The 16,248-nt window shown below is 37.0% G+C and overlaps 1 protein-coding gene across 1 annotated transcript; it reads left to right on the top strand.

The window, feature by feature from the left end:
* Positions 1–2,249: 2,249 nt before the first annotated feature.
* Positions 2,250–14,994, top strand: LOC109161009 (serine/threonine-protein kinase 3-like). Its single transcript, XM_019309310.1, has 18 exons — positions 2,250–3,079; positions 5,197–5,285; positions 5,366–5,473; positions 5,603–5,710; positions 6,584–6,674; positions 6,912–6,964; positions 8,223–8,285; positions 8,381–8,425; positions 8,617–8,652; positions 9,698–9,753; positions 10,805–10,886; positions 12,121–12,255; positions 12,419–12,548; positions 12,826–12,970; positions 13,954–14,110; positions 14,203–14,400; positions 14,552–14,637; positions 14,779–14,994. The coding sequence occupies exons 1-18, from the start codon at positions 2,332–2,334 to the stop codon at positions 14,876–14,878; spliced, it is 2,430 nt and encodes an 809-aa protein (XP_019164855.1). The 5' UTR covers positions 2,250–2,331; the 3' UTR covers positions 14,879–14,994.
* The last annotated feature ends 1,254 nt before the right edge of the window (positions 14,995–16,248 follow it).

The following is a 16,248-nucleotide window of genomic DNA, read 5'->3' as shown; positions in this document are numbered from 1 at the left end:
TTGGCCCTTCACAGTTCACACTAATGACCCGACAAAGTATTTGGTCAACTACTCCGTACTTTAGGCAAATTATGCCGTGCAACTATGTACACCATGCATGGTGTACGGTTGTAAAAAGGACGACGTTTTGACGTTAGACTTTTAAAAAAATAATCAGTTTCTATTGCCGTCAACGCTGTTATGTTGTGCATAATTTAAACTAAATATCCAGAATGAATGAACTAAACATCCAGAATAAATGAACTAAATATCCAGAATGAATGAACTAAATATCCAGAATTATCCAAAATGAATTACTTAAATATTCAGAATGAATGAACTATATAGTTCAAATTATACACAACATTACGCCGTTAACGACAATATAAACTGATTTTTTTAAAAAATCAGACGTCAAAACGATGTCGTTTATGCAACCGTGTGCACCATACATAGTGCACCCGGTTGCACAGCATAACGCTCCCCTTAGAGTTGAAGATTCAACATTTCAACCTTTTGGGAGAAATTATAATTTCATAAATTCACTATTGTAAATTTATAAAGTCACTCCTGCAATTTAATTCAAATTATTCAAATGATATATTAAAAAGTATATCAATTTAAGTGGTATTTAATAACTAAATGAGATAATTTAATAGGATTTTATATATTTATTTTGTTTATAATAAAAAAATTAAGAGAGAATAATATATTCCAATTTCCAAGCGATAATATATTAATTACTATCATTTTATAGATTTTGCAGGATTTATGTACTTAATTTAAATACTTGCAGACTTAGGGTGTTTTTAGTTCGCACTAGCACTGTTAAAGTGGGTCGTCCCGGTCCAGCGCAGACTTAATTTTTGATAAGTTTTTACGGGCTAAGATTCGTACAACCCTAGCCCGCCCTACGTGGGTTGGCGGGCTTCGCGGGCCAGCTCGTGATTTTTTTTTTTTTAGTGTTTAAAAATTTTTAAAATTAATATTTTAAAAATATTAATCTCATATATATATATATATATATATATATATATATATATATATATATAATTATATATATAATGTTACATAACAAGGCAGAATTGTGTAACGTATATTTATTTTTTATTTTTATTATTATTATTTTTGTAATAGGTCTAGTCCGCGGGCCGGTCCGCGGCTCGCGCGAGTTGCGGGTTAATTTTGGCTCGCCTCGTTAGACCCGTATTTTCATGGGCCTGTTTTTCCATGACCCTAACCCGCCTCACTGCGGGGCGGTGCGGTCCAACCCGCGGGCTTCGGCACACTTTGACAGTCATAATTCGCACATAGGAATCAGAATCGAAATGAGAATTATATACTTAAAAATTGTATGAGTTTTGGTAAAAGTATTTTGCATGTTTAGTAGTAGAGTGAAATTATAATGATTACAAATATTGATGTTTGGTTATGTATGACCCTATAATGAAAATAAAAATTTTAAAAATAAAAAATCAAAACAATTAATCATAATATAATGACATGCAGAACATAAAATTAACAATAAAATCAAAACAAAAATCTAAAAGCATTAATCTAAACTTAATAAAATGGGATGAAATATCTTCTTCTTTTTTTTTTTTGTTTTGTTTTTTTTTTTGTTTTTGTTTTTTTTTGTTTTTTTTGTTTTTGTTTTGTTTTGTTTTTTTTTTTTGTTTTTTTTTTTTTGTTTTTTTTTTTTTGTTTTTTGTTTAAGGGTAAGAACTTTATTCAAACTAAGCAATAAATTGTTCAATACATGAAGGAATCGATGAAAACCAAGTAACATGACCAAAGCGAGAACTAGCAGCTCGAGCTAACGCATGAACACATTTGTTCACTGATCGAGAGATGAACTCAATAAACACTGATTCAAAGTGTTGTTTCAGTAGCCGGCATTGACTGATAACATTGCCCGCATATGAAGAATTCGGGACATCTTGATTTATGAACCTGCATACCATCTGACAATCCGAATGAAGGATGAGCTTACGCCAACGTTGAGAGAGGATCCAAGATAGAGCTTCCTTAATAGCCATGACTTCTGCTAGATGAGAATCTTTTAGACAACGTATGGGACCACATTTGGCTGCCACAACGTATGGGACCCGAATGAAATATCTTTTAATTAAAGAATGAAATTTATAATTTATAATTAAAAAAATAATCAAATTCTATAATTGTAATTAAAAAATCATGAACCAAACACACCATATACAAATGATATATGCTCATATACGGAATAGTATTTTGGCATTTTGGCATAAACAGCGCTTACCGAAGGGTCAAAATTGCACTGGACCATTGCCAGCGGAATTTCCAGTCTGGTCAAACGCAAGTGAGAGACTAGAGATGGACTTTTCGCAGACCCCTTGGCGGAGCCGGAAACCGCCTCCGCCGAAGCTGACGGACATCTACTCCACCGTCGTCGTCCAAGGCAATGACAAGAACAAAAATGTCGCCGCAGAAACGGATGCCTCGGACCTTTACGCCACGATCGTCTACAAGGACGACGCCGACGACGTCGACGTCGTTGATGATCCAAACGACGACGATTCGCTCCCTCCGCTACTCAAACGACTCCCTAAGGACTTCGGCGGCGGCGGTCTAATTGATTCCGATTCCGACAACGAGGCGGGCTCAATTTCCGGGACAATGATAGTCAAGACCAGTCGCAGCTCGATGTATTCAAATCCGTCGTCTCCGTACCGAAAGCATCGCTCAGGACCGGCGTCGTATTGGGAGCGGAGAGTTGAGGATGAGGGTGACGAAGAGGAGGACGATGATGATGAGGAAGAGGAAGTTAATTTTTCCACTTTCGTGGTGAGAGATAGCAGCGAGTTTGATGCGGGGACAGTGGTAATGAGGACGAGAAAAAGTGGAAGCGGCGGAGCCAGTGGATCATCGACGATGAGTAGAGCTGTGGCGAGTATGCAGGCCGTGGGGGAGATTGGGCATGCGAGGCAGAGGAAAAGCGGGAGTGGTTGGGTGCCGGAGGAGGAATTAAGACCTCATGTGAGTAAGGTCTCGTCGAGCTCCATTCCAGAGAGTGTCACTAAGGAGGATCCATCCTCTAAATACGAATTGCTCCATGAGCTTGGTAAATTTGATTTCTAGCTTATTGCTCTTAGCTTTCTAGCCTGATTCGAACTGGATTTATGCAATTGGTAGTGAAATTGATACCTTATTTAGTTAACATGCTGCCATTGGCTTATCGTGTTTAGTTTTGTATCAGGTGGTCTTAATAACAACGGCTTTTAATTTGAACTGACATGTACCTTCTTGGATATATGACCAAAGTGTATATATATATAAGATTTCTATACAGTTCAATGTACAGAAACATAGATACAACCTATTTTAATCTATAATAACAATAACAATAATAATAATAATAATGCTAATACTAATACTAATATAATCTGATCTCTCTTTCTTTGATTTCTCACATATTTTGCTTTCGCCTAATTGGGCGGGTGGTGGCTATTCACCACCCATTAGGTCTTACAAACTGTCAATTTCAACATGATATCAAAGCCTATTTCAACATGATATCAAAGCCTATGTGTCCTTGACCATTTTTACTATTTTTCCGTGTAAATAGTACTTTCCAGTGAGCACAATCCGACCTTTTTGGTGGTTGCATCTGCAAACTAACACCACTGTGTTTTTCATGACATCATCGCAACCCTTAGCCCATCACCGGTGACGTGCCCTTATGTGCTTCCTAGCGAAGAAGTTGTCTCTTTCAGTCTTTAGCTCAAATCTCCTGTTCTAGTGATTTTCTGATCTCAATGTCTACACCAGTAGTCTCCACTTATAAAATTTTGTTGTCATATGCCATTATCATGTGTAGGCGGTGTAGCCAAGCCTCCTTCATACGCTTGTGCATGTGACTACCGGCAAGATTTTCTAGGTCTCTTTTTCCCAATTGTTCAGTTTTTTTGGTGAAATTTGAAGGCCTTTTCGATCCATATCTGAGTTTCTTTCTTAAGGGTGTTCAGTTTTGGTATTACCAGTGTTGCAAAAATCGCGCCTAGGCGCTAGTCGGTCGGCCTCCTAGGCGCCCGCCTAGGCGCTCTAGGCGCCCTAGGCGGTACCCAGGCGCCTAGCGATTTTTTCAACATTGGGTATTACTGTACTGGTTTCCTTATTTTTGGTGTGATATATTTATTCCCCAAGGGTGTTCAGTTTCAAAATTACTACGGAGTATATTTTATTTCCAAAGGCCTTTTATTATTTCTCAAGTAAGGGGGAGTGCTGCAATCAACAACCAACCGGTGTCCTATTTTGTTTTCTTCAATGTTATGGGCTTCTATTAAATGTTTTGGGCTTATCTTCATTACTATGGGGTCTATCGTTTTGCATCCCTTTGCTGCACTTGCTCCGTTTAGCATCTACAGCTCTTGGTGAAGACTTTTTGGCCTGTATCCTAGAGTGCTTGTGTTGCCGTATTATTTTGAGGTTGTTTGTCAGTTTGTGTTCAGTTCTATTCTTTGGCGCTTTCATCTTCATTCTCAAAGGGCGTGCACAACGCCGTGTCTTCCGAAACCATCCAACACTATTATCCTCAAGTCGTGCCTACTGCCTAGTCTTCTTTTGTTATTTTGAGCTAGGTGGAGATTCAGTTTGAGGGGAGTGCTAAATAATAGGAAACTGCAGCCCTATTTCTAGTAGGAGTGGTCTTAACCAATATTCCTATAAATATAGGATCTCTATATAGTTCAATATACAGAAACATAGAGAGACAACCTATTATAGTATATTATTTATTATTTATTAGGAACATGTGTCAAATAAGTCATTGAACTTATCACTTTTGTGCAATTGGGTCACTGAACTTAAAAAGTATGTAATCGAACCATCAATTCATCAAACAAGCAAAATATGTTCAATTGGGACATTTTTATGATTTCTTTTAATGCAATTTAAGTTAAAAACATTTCAATCTTTCATCCCAACTAGTATGACAGAGGAAATGACGATTCTTAGTACATACCATGTAAGTTATATGATCAGATTCTACCGGAAAAATTGAAAATGTCCCAATTGCACATATTTTACTTGTTTAATGGTTTAATTTCAATATTTTTACGTTCAATGACCCAATTGCACAAAAGCAATAAGTTTAGTGACCTATTTGACACATTTTCCTTATTATTAATACAATCATATATTCTCTCTTTCTTTGATTTCTTATATGTTTTGCAATGGCAGGGAAGGGTTCATATGGGGCAGTGTACAAAGCTCGAGACCTGAGGACTTCGGAATTGGTTGCAATTAAAGTAATATCATTGAGTGAGGGGGTGAGTTAAGTCTGCTTTGTGATTTCATTTCATATTTAGTTTGTTGCAGCATAAATTTTTGAAATATTAAATGCATCCAGGAAGAAGGCTATGAAGAAATTCGTGGTGAAATTGAGATGTTGCAGCAGTGTAGTCATCCAAATGTTGTTCGTTACCTTGGGAGCTACCAAGGGGAAGAGTACCTTTGGGTATGGACTATAGCGTTAACCTAAAACCTTAACATATTCTTCAACTGGTCTACTCAAATATTTCTTTTATCATATGGTATTATGAGCAGAACTGAGATTTAGTAGCATTTTTATTTTACGTGCTGATAGATTGTGATGGAGTATTGTGGGGGTGGAAGCGTTGCAGATTTAATGAATGTCACTGACGAGCCACTTGAGGAGTACCAAATAGCATATATTTGCAGAGAGGCACTGAAGGTAAGCTTGAATTGAACATGAATGTGTGTAAGACTAAGTTGGACATGTGACCCACCCGGCATATCTCTGGATTGTACTTCAGTCCCACGCTTACATGATGCCAAGTAATGCTTTAAATCTTTACAATGCAGGCATGAGCTCCAAGGGGCTTTAAACTATATTCTATGTATTCCAGCATGCAAAGTATCCTATTACTGAACTGAAGTGATAGTGACATTTTTCCCTTAGGTCATAGAGGAAAAGGGTGCTTTTATTTCATATTTTTATTTATAAATATGAAACACATTTCTGCATATTATGTGTTTTCACAGGTAAATATTAAAAGCTTGTATTAGAAGGACACCAAGTGGGTGTCTGCTGCATGTCAATCCTATGTAAAGCAACCATTCTATTTGAGAATGCAAGCTTAATGTACAAATATCAATCTATCAAAAAGCTAGCAAAATGACACCACTGGTTTAGTTCTTATTATAGTGATGATTCTTGAAAGTGCACAATTCTATATGATTCCCCTCAAAAACTCTCATATTCCAACCTTAGGCACTAGAGCATTAAAATGGCATCCAGCATCGTAAGTCATTCTTTCTTCTGATGCCTTCTATTGCCTCTGGATCAACTGTCAAATACCTCCATCTTTCAGTGCTTAACTCCGAGTCCAAAAATCTTGGATAAGTGGAGGAAATTTTAGGAACTAAGTAAACAAGCCATATGAAGACAGGCCATTGTCTTTGGAACTTCCATCATTGCTAGTTTGAAGCATAATTTGTTCTGTAAACTCATAGTGTCAAAACAAAATTGAATTCTTTCGCAATTGAAGCTTAAACAGTCTGTTGTTTCCTGAGTTTCATCTGGGCTGTTTTCTGCTTAATGCAGGGCTTATCCTATTTGCATTCAATATTTAAAGTTCATAGAGACATAAAAGGTGGCAACGTTTTACTGACTGATCAAGGAGAGGTTAAGTTAGGTGAGTGCCTTTATGCTTTTACTGTGTTTCCTAAAATCCAAATAGTCTTGAAACTCTGCTTTTCTTCAATTGTTTTTGTAGAACTTTGTATGAGTCCTTAATTCATTACTATGTCTGTGTGCCAATTTGATTTGTGATTAGTTTCTCTTCCCAAAAGTCATTCGTCAAAACAGTACTATTATGTGACTTCATTAAGAACTATGAAATATGTAATAATTGATCCACAATATGAGCCAGGTGATTTTGGTGTTGCTGCTCAGCTGACTAGAACAATGTCCAAGCGTAACACGGTATGCTTAATAGTTTCATTTATTTATTTATTTATTTTTTTGTTTTTGTGTAAAGGCCTGTTAATATATATTTTAATGTATATGGTGCTATTTCTTTTCTGTTAGCTGATGGATTCTCTCTATTCCAAAATTTTTCATAAATGGAAAAGTATAAATGTATAATCTTTACTGACTTATATAGAAAGATACCAAGAAAGGGAAGGAAACATTAATAACTGGAGCATGCATTTTAAAGAAGCTTTCAACTCATAATATTAATAACTGGAACATGCATCTTTAAGAAGCCTTCAACTCATAATAGTTAATAAAGCAGTAAACAACCACTAAGAAAGAAGAAGAAAGCAGAAGGAAAAAGAAAAAAGAACTGCCAAGAAGAAAAGTTACCTGTGAGTGGAAGTTGAAGGCGAGGCTTGGGCGGGGGGGGGGGGGGGGGGGGGGGTGGCTGCAATTGGCGGTAGAAGTTGAAAGCAAGGCTGGGAGGGGTGAAGTCAGCTGCGATCGGCGGTGGAAGTTGAAGGCGAGGCAGGGATGGGGAGTTAGTGTCTCAGGCTCGTATAAGTAGGGTTTTTAATCGACATTTTTTTTCTTTTTTAAATATTTATTATAAATAAAACCCGGGTCGGACCCATGTTTTAGTACTGGCTAGGCATCCAATACGCCCGACCGAACGCCAGAGCTCGCCTCACCCATTTCAGGCGAGGCGAGCTCATTAGGCGTACGGTCTCTACCGACCAGACACCTAGGCGACGCCTTAACAACACTTGAAATAATAGTTATTGATAAGTGAAATATGTTGTTCACAAATAGCGACACCAAGCAGGAGTAGCCAAACTACTAAAACATCACTCTTTTAAGGAATCTGGACAAGCCCTAAAAACAAACCTCCCATTCAAGATCTACAAATGCAATCTTGAATTTTATAGCCCTTTTATCTACAATGTTTTTTTTTTCCTCAATGATAGATCTCCATATCAAAATAAGAACTTTTAGTCTTCAATATAACCCGTGATATGAAAGATTGCAAAGAACAGGTTCCAGATGTTTTTGACAGTCTTCATGTAGTATTATATGACTTGCAGGTTCCTGTCTTGTATACATAGAACATATGACTGCCTTGCCTCCTTTTTTTTTTGGCAATTTATCCTGTGTGAGAATGAAATTAAGGATTGCTGTAGAAAGAAAGAAGTAAAGAAAAAAAACCTTTAGGAGCTCTGGACTACCAAATAGTGTTCTTATTTTTTGGCATAATTATTTTCAGTTTATTGGCACGCCACATTGGATGGCTCCTGAAGTTATTCAAGAAAGTCGCTATGATGGAAAGGTATGTTCTCGTAGTTGTTTGTGAGTTTGTGTGCACGCTAGTTTTTTATTTTTGGTACCCAGTCTTTATGACTGATACTTTCCATTCTCTTCCAGGTAGATGTATGGGCTCTTGGAGTATCTGCAATTGAAATGGCAGAGGTGTGTAGGATCTGGAACTCTTTCTATTTGAGATTCCCAAGCCCTTGTTCCTGGGGTGCTTATATATATATATATATATATATATATATATATATATATATATATATATATATATATATATATATATCTGTGTGTGTGAGAGAGATAAATTTATTGATGGTGAAATGTTTTTCTATTCTTGTACTTTGCAGGGTCTTCCTCCAAGAGCGACAGTCCATCCTATGAGGGTTAGTCTGTAAATTTGAACCTTTCAGGGAACGTTTAATATGAATGATTGTTACTCTCTTCATGAACTTATAAAAACATGCTGCCTATACATTGTATGTCTTTCAATGAAAAGCTTTTAATGTTATAGAGCATTGTGCTTCCTGATGAAGCCATTAGGCAACAGTAATGTCTTTGCCTGATTTCAGATCTCTGCTACTCAATGGACTGATGAACCACTAAACCTCTTTGAATATTATACTTTATCAGTGAGCCAAACAAATGAAACCAGAGTCCTTGCATGTTCCATAAAAGGGATTTATTTACTGCAATATATAAGGACCAAGAATTATGAATAAAACATACTTTTATCATTTGCTCAACTGTCTTTCCAATCCTTTGTCAGCTCTGTAATAGATATTAAAGTGCATGCTCTTTTCACTTGCTACACCTTTTAACCCAGGATTTCATGTTGGGTAACTGAATGTGTGGTAGCGTAACTGTTAAATCATTACTGCCAGCACTGTTGGAAGCTTAACTACAATCCATAGTTTCTGTCTTTCTGATCTCAATGTTATGGAAGTGTAAACAATTTCATGTTTTCTGCAAATGTGTGTAGGGTAGGCTCCTTACCTAATTTTAGAGAGTCAATTTATTTATGATGCACAAGGGTATACAAGCTACCTACCGAAAAATACAATAAGATAACATTGGAGAGTAATATGATAAATGTGGTAATAATATGAAGTCCCAATGATGCATAATATACTAACAATGTGCTCTCTATGAGTTATTCAATTGGAGTTTATGAAAGGTTTGTTGGGCAAAGAAGAGTTGGGGAATTGATAAAATGAATTTGACTTACAAACTTACAATAGCATATTATTAGCATGAATAGATTCAATTATCTGGTCCGCTCTCATCTCTTTCATGCTCGACAATGTATCTGATTGGTGGCATTAATCTGAAGGTTCTCTTTGATACTGAAAGCTGATGCGTGGATTTCTTTTCACATTTGCATTTTCAAGCAATACCTTTCAGAGACTTTATGTACTACTGAATTTGCAGGTACTATTTATGATATCTATTGAACCAGCCCCAATGCTTGAGGATAAAGAGAACTGGTATGTTCTTGATTCTTTTAATTAGAATTATTAACCATGGCATGACGCTTGAAGTTAATTTTACTAATGTATTTTTTTCTTAGAGATAATATTTGGAATTTAGTTTTACTTTAAACAAATTGGATTTCTTAGAGAGAATATTGCATACTGATCAACATTGTTTTATCTGTTTCCCTGATGTTTCATGGGTTTTAGCCTCTGTAAATGATACTTTGCTTTCAAACTGACCTATTCTTGCTTGAATCTCAATTAGGATGACTTGCAGAAAAGCTCTAAACAATCTAGAATGCTTCAGTTTCTCTCCTTTTCTTTTGTTGCTTTCTATGCCCTTCCTACTCTTAATTTTTTCTACACCCTTCCTTCCAGTATAGCATTTTGCATTGTAATTTTCAAGGTGAAGTGTAATTACATTTTCTAATATTAATATGCCAGTTGGCCCATGCTCTTGAACATTTTAATTGTGAAGATACATTGTAAGCTCAAATGTAACCTGTGGATGAGCCTGTTTGCAGTTTGCTTTGTCTTAGTAATTATAAATAAATAATGATAGTTGAAGCTTATGGAGATGTAGATGTTGGGGCTAATTAATCTTGGATTAGCCTGGATAAGAGCTTACATTTTAGGATTATGTCTGCTGCTATTCTAGTATGCTGCTGAAATTATGAACTGGTATGCTTGCCCATACCAAACAAGCAGATGTGTAAGAAGAGGTTCAAATTTATGACCTAGGGTTTCAAAAGAAGATAAATAACCATGAGCGGTAGATTAGGCCTTTAGGCAATGTATAGCTGCTTTTCACTTTTTTCCTGACTTACAAGTATAGTATGCATTTCTTTTCTATCTTCGGTCACTTTTTAGTCATAGATGAAGCACTGGAATGTGATGTAGATGGAAATTGGCTCACATTTGCAACTTGACTATGGTTACATATCTCACAATTTGAAGTTTTCCTAAAGGATTCCACTTCGATATGGACGTACACACATGGCTCAATTTCTAGTGACGTCTTTTAGTGAGTATAAGATCTTTATATATCTCTATATCATTTCAGGTCTCTTGTGTTTCACGACTTCATTGCCAAGTGCCTCACAAAGGACCCCCGTCTTCGTCCAACTGCAGCAGAGATGCTTAAGGTACTTTTTGTTCATTATAAAAATACTAATTGTGAATTTTATGGATCCTTTCATTCACCAGAAAGTCAAAATTGCAAGACATTATGATCTTTATCAAAGAAAACTTGCTTTTTCCCTCCACAGTCTAAGATGAAGACCAACTATAACTTTAGGCCAATCATTATTTTATCTCTACTTTTTTTTTTTTTGGTTTTAGAGATCTCTTTAATTATATACAATAAGTGGCCTGAATACAGGATATGAAAACACTAGTATATAAGTTTTATGTTGCCTTGTGTACTTAAACTAGAAAAGGTGCACCTAGGCTCCATCTCATTGAACAGTTTGATTACTCAATGAAGTTTTAAATTCTAGGGCAAACTTATGAAAAGCGAGGCAAGCGACACCTTGTCGCTCCGCTTCAGCAAGGCGCAGCTGTGTGAAAAAGCGTGCGCTTGAGCACGCTTTTCCAGCAAGGCGACGAAGCGGCGAAAAGCGAGGCGACGAAGCGGCGAAAAGCGAGGCTTTACCATGCAGAGCGCAAGTCAACTGTCAAAAAAACAAAAACAACATTCTAACCTAACCCTAAGTCGTGATAAAAAACCTCAGACCTCCGTTCTTTGCTCCTCTGCTCACCCTCTCCGTCCCTCACTGCTTTCTGCCAATCTGCCTCAACCATCATCGTTGCCGCTTCACCGCTGCCTCCTCCCTAATAGCCGAACTCAGAATCCCGAGGTAAATCGCCCATACTTCTCACTCCGTTTTTTTCCCTTTCTCTTCTTACGACTTACGTCGTTGAAGACTTGAAGAAGAAGACGGGTCTGAGGTTAAAATGTTAAATAGGAATAGAGTTGGAGTCTTGGTTGGACACTTGGCAGTAATTGTTTACACTTCACAGTACACGTTTTGTGTGTGTGTGTCTGTTTTTTTTTTTTTTTTTTTTTTTTTTTTTGGTATTAAATTAAGTTAAAATCTTAAATTTCAATTTACAGTTAATTCAATTAAGATTTATGCCTTTATTATTGAATTATTGATTGTTGAATATGTGATATTTCGATGACTAAATGACTTGAATGACATTATTTTGATGACTAAACTTTGTATTATTATGATATTGTTACTTTAGGAGTTTCTATTTATGTTATTTTTACATTGATGTGCAACTAGTTCTGCAGTATAAGCCTTTCATTAAGGAAAGTTTCAGGTTGATTTTTCATTATTGTAATTTTATTCATTTTCTGCCATTTCTTGAAAGCACAAATTCATTGAGAAATGCAAAAGTGGAGCTTCGGTTATGCTTCCCAAGATTGAGAAGGCCAAGCAAATTAGGTCATCAATGGCTTTGGAAGCACAAAATATTGTTCAAGAGCCCCTACTACCAGGCGCAGATGTATGTCTAAACTTTTATGTCTCTATACTCAGCTCACATAAGCTTCTTTTTTTTTTTTTTTTTTCTTCTTCTTCTCAAATAATTACCCCTGCCCTCCCGGAGAAAAGGTGAGGTGGAGACTTCCATTATTAATAATACTCCTGTCAATTTTGTGCAATTGCAGCTAGGAGTTCCAAAAGTAAGTGAAGTCTTTGGGGAGACTGTTCCCTCTAAGCCTAATGTTGGTCTTCAAGTTGCTAATGGAGTGTCACCTGCAATTGGTTCTCAAAACTTGGTGGAACCTACTGGAGAAGGTAAACCTATTTAATTTATATCTCATCCCCTATGGTTACTTATGACCATATTCCTGAGGTTAATCCAGCAAAACATTGTGAATAGATCACCCCTACAAATGTTATGACAGGATCTTGGCTGATTTGTACTGTCTAGTTTTCTATTTTTGAGGCTAACTTTTTGATCTTGCAAGCAAGTTGGCTCAATAAGCTTTTATACTATTTCGTATCTTCTGGGAATTGGGAAATGCATATTATATTTAAAAAATGTTTGGTAAATTTTTGGGTCTTTTATCAGGTGACTTTGGGACCATGATAGTTCGAGATGGAGTTGATGTAGATAAAACAGCTAGTCAAACTGCATTTATAAATGCAGAGTCATCATCTACTCTTAGGCATCGTGAAAGTGCTCATATCCATGGTGACAAGGCAACTGAACCTAGGTATTTTCTATCTTCCTTGATGTTGTCAAAAGAGGGGTAAAAAAGGACAGAAAACCTAACATCAAATAAGTTTTCATGCTGCTGTTTAACTGTGCATTATGAGGCCAAATATTGTGTGTGTATAGGTATTAGATCAAATGAGAACTGCCACCCAAGTAAAAACTGAGGGTTCATCTTAGTCATCGATCTGGGAATGGTCAATGGCTCTAAGGCAAGGGAAAAATGCGGTGGTATTTTGTTTAATATCTCAAGCTTTAAAGTGCACCAACCACATATGCAAGGTGCCCTGAGCAATACTACAAAGTGCACTTCTATGTACATCGGATGCACTTTGCAGTTGTGCGCGGTGCATTTCAAAGTTTGAAACATTTACCAAAATGCCATTACAGTTTTTCTCCTTTTTCCCCTTTCTTTAGAGCCGTTGATCTTCCCTAGATCAACGGCTAAGATTAGTTCGTAGTTTTTATTTGGAAGTGGTTCTCATAGGATTCAATCCCTATGTATATATAACCATGCACAAAAGGAAATAGTAAAATGTTGCTATTTCAATTTCATGGCCGTTCTGGAAAGTTCTTTAATACTTGAAACTGCTTTATTTTACACTTCTGCTATCAAACTAGAAGAAAATTAATCTATTGGAATAGTCTGAATGGTTTGCAATATATATTAGGCATGAAGTATTCTTTGTGCTGCCACATTTATGATTTATCAGCATCATATGTAGCACCATATTTACCAATGTCTGAGTGGGTGCGTCCATGCATTTTCCCATACTTTCTTTCTTTACATTTTTTTCCTGGTAAATAACTTTGATTTATACTTTAATAAGAAACAAGAAAGAAAATGTATTTTTCAAAAGCCTATCCAGTAAAATCAATTGCCCCATGGTGCATATCTGATGTCAAATTTCCTTTTAATAGAAATTCGAAAGTCTCAAGCAAAAAATGCTACCCTTTTCTAAAGTGAATAATTAATCTCATCAGGTTGCAAGATGAGGTAAATGTTAGCTCCCCTAAAGAAGGGACGTCCCAACCTGGACATGTGCAAACTACTCCTTCCCCTGATCATGATCTGAAGGGAAACATTTCGCTAAGCAGAACAATGAAGAATGAAAGTGTCAGTAAGAAAGCTTTGGATAAGGTACTCTGTTTCCCCCCGTTTGTTGTATATGTCATGTGTTTGTAACTCAGTGGCACTGCTTCACTATGCTAATCTTCATTTGTGCCCACTAGCTTTGGTCAATATACTCAGCTGGTAACACAGTCCCAATTCCCTTCCTGAGGGCAACTGATATATCACCCGTCGCACTTTTGTCTGAAAATGTGCTTGGGGGCTGGCAGCAAGATGATAGTGGGAAGATAGCTGTGGATGGAGTGCAGGAACTTTTAACTGGTGATGCTCAAAAGAAGGGTCGAGCTAGACAAAATGAGGTTCACTTTCTCTCACTTTTTTTTTTTTTTTTGGTTTAAAATTAAGAAAAAAAATAAAAATAAATTTCTCCTCCCCGCCCACCCCAGCCCCTCCTTTTCCTTTTCCCCTATGCTATGCTGCTGCTTACTAGTGTTGCATAATTGGTCACAGGTTCCACTTCCTCCGAGTGTATACCAGAGACTTACATCGAGTCCTACACTAATGAATCTCACACAGGCCTTGGCTTATCACAAGATGTATGATTATTCAACTCATTTAGCTTCCAAGTTTGTTGCATTTGTGATTGGACTTGAATCTTGAACCGGTTGATTTATATCATAATTCACTTTTCATGATAATTTATAACAGTTATTGACTCTTTGATCTCATCGCCACAGGTGCTATGAAGAGATGCCGCTTCAAGAAATGCAAGCTACACAAGAACAACAGACCATTCAAAACCTTAGTGAGACTCTAAGAACCATTTTACGATTGTAGATTAAGGATGTATCTTTACTCTTACTAAATATGTTGTTTATGTTGTGTGTTGTGCTCAATTTTAAGACATGTATGCTATTTCTTATTGAGTTGTTGTTGCTTTGATTGATATTCTATAATGTGCAATCATACCTGATGGTTTTATTTTTCCTAGCTCATCATGAAATTGGATAATTAGGGGTATTTTAGGAAATAAGTACAAGAATTAAATAAATTGGACACTGGACTGCTGGGGGTTCTTTCGGTTTGTGGAAAATAATATAAACTCCAAGCCCAATAGAAGGCCTGGTGGAAGCCGGTTGTTATACCATGGACCCGAGTCTACCTTGCAAGGTGGATCCTTGTCCTATATTGTGTATTTTTAATATTAGAATTGTGATTGTGTTTCTTAATTTTGAGAATTTGTGGAAAACAATACAGTATCATCACAAATTGTGAATTTTTAAAAGGTAAATTGTGTATCTTTGGATCCAGGTTCATCTTGCAAGGTGGATCTAGGTCCACAGAATAATTTACCGGTGGAAGCGGAGGGAAGGTATTCAAAACTATTTGATGATGTCCAATGTTGAAAAAATTGTTAGGTGACTGAGGACCGCCTAGGCGGGCACCTAGGAGGCCGACCGCCTAGCGTCTAGACGCGATTTTTGCAACACTGATGATGTCTAAAAGCCTTGAACGGATCCCGGTTTACAGTGTCTTATGCTTCCAATCCTGCCACCTAGACTACCACTCAGTCTACCATGCATTGCTCTTGAAAACTAGGGAATGTTTGGGTTCTCAAATTAAACACTTTCAAATTGAATTGAACTAAAATTTGAAATCGAAAGAACGAACATGAAAAAATAAAATAAAAAATTGGAACGCCCACCCCTTATTTATTCTTCCAAAAGGAAGAACCCCAACCCGGCCCGACAGAGCATTTGGGAGGATGTAAATCATGGTGACTCAACTAAACATGAACCATAGAGGCTAGACCGGTGCTCACTGCACACAAGGAACCCCCCTCACTTTGAGAAGTTGCTCCCACACTGCCGCTGGTGAGACTCGATCCCTGGTCATTCTTCCAAAGTTTCACCTCTATGACCAGTTGAGCTACCCATGCGGGCACCCCTTATTTATACCTATACATGAAGTTGCACATTCTAATTCTAAAGTCTTATAAAAACAATTAAACAAGTGCTAAAACTGGAGCAGTAGTGAGTTTCTTCTTCAAGATTTGGAATGCATGCTCTGATGCTCTTATTTTAGATTGCAAGTAAACTTGATGTCCTTCTTCACGAGCTCATGTGTATTGGGATAGTGTTCACCTTCTTCAACTTGGGATGAATCAATAGGTAGAAACACATCCTCATCCTCATGCTCGGTCACCT

Source organism: Ipomoea nil, unplaced genomic scaffold, assembly GCF_001879475.1.
Source record: "Ipomoea nil cultivar Tokyo-kokei standard unplaced genomic scaffold, Asagao_1.1 scaffold2921, whole genome shotgun sequence".
NCBI classification, from domain to species: Eukaryota; Viridiplantae; Streptophyta; class Magnoliopsida; order Solanales; family Convolvulaceae; genus Ipomoea; species Ipomoea nil.
The sequence above is the reverse complement of the archived record's forward strand: the minus strand, read 5'-3'. Positions and strand labels throughout refer to the sequence as shown.

Coding starts and splice junctions, on each gene's coding strand:
- LOC109161009 (XM_019309310.1), top strand. CDS start 2,332: ATGGACTTTTCGCAGACCCCTTGGCGGAGCCGGAAACCGCCTCCGCCG. Junction 5,474..5,602: donor AAGGGGAAGAGTACCTTTGG/GTATGGACTATA, acceptor ACGTGCTGATAG/ATTGTGATGGAGTATTGTGG. Junction 6,965..8,222: donor CAATGTCCAAGCGTAACACG/GTATGCTTAATA, acceptor AATTATTTTCAG/TTTATTGGCACGCCACATTG.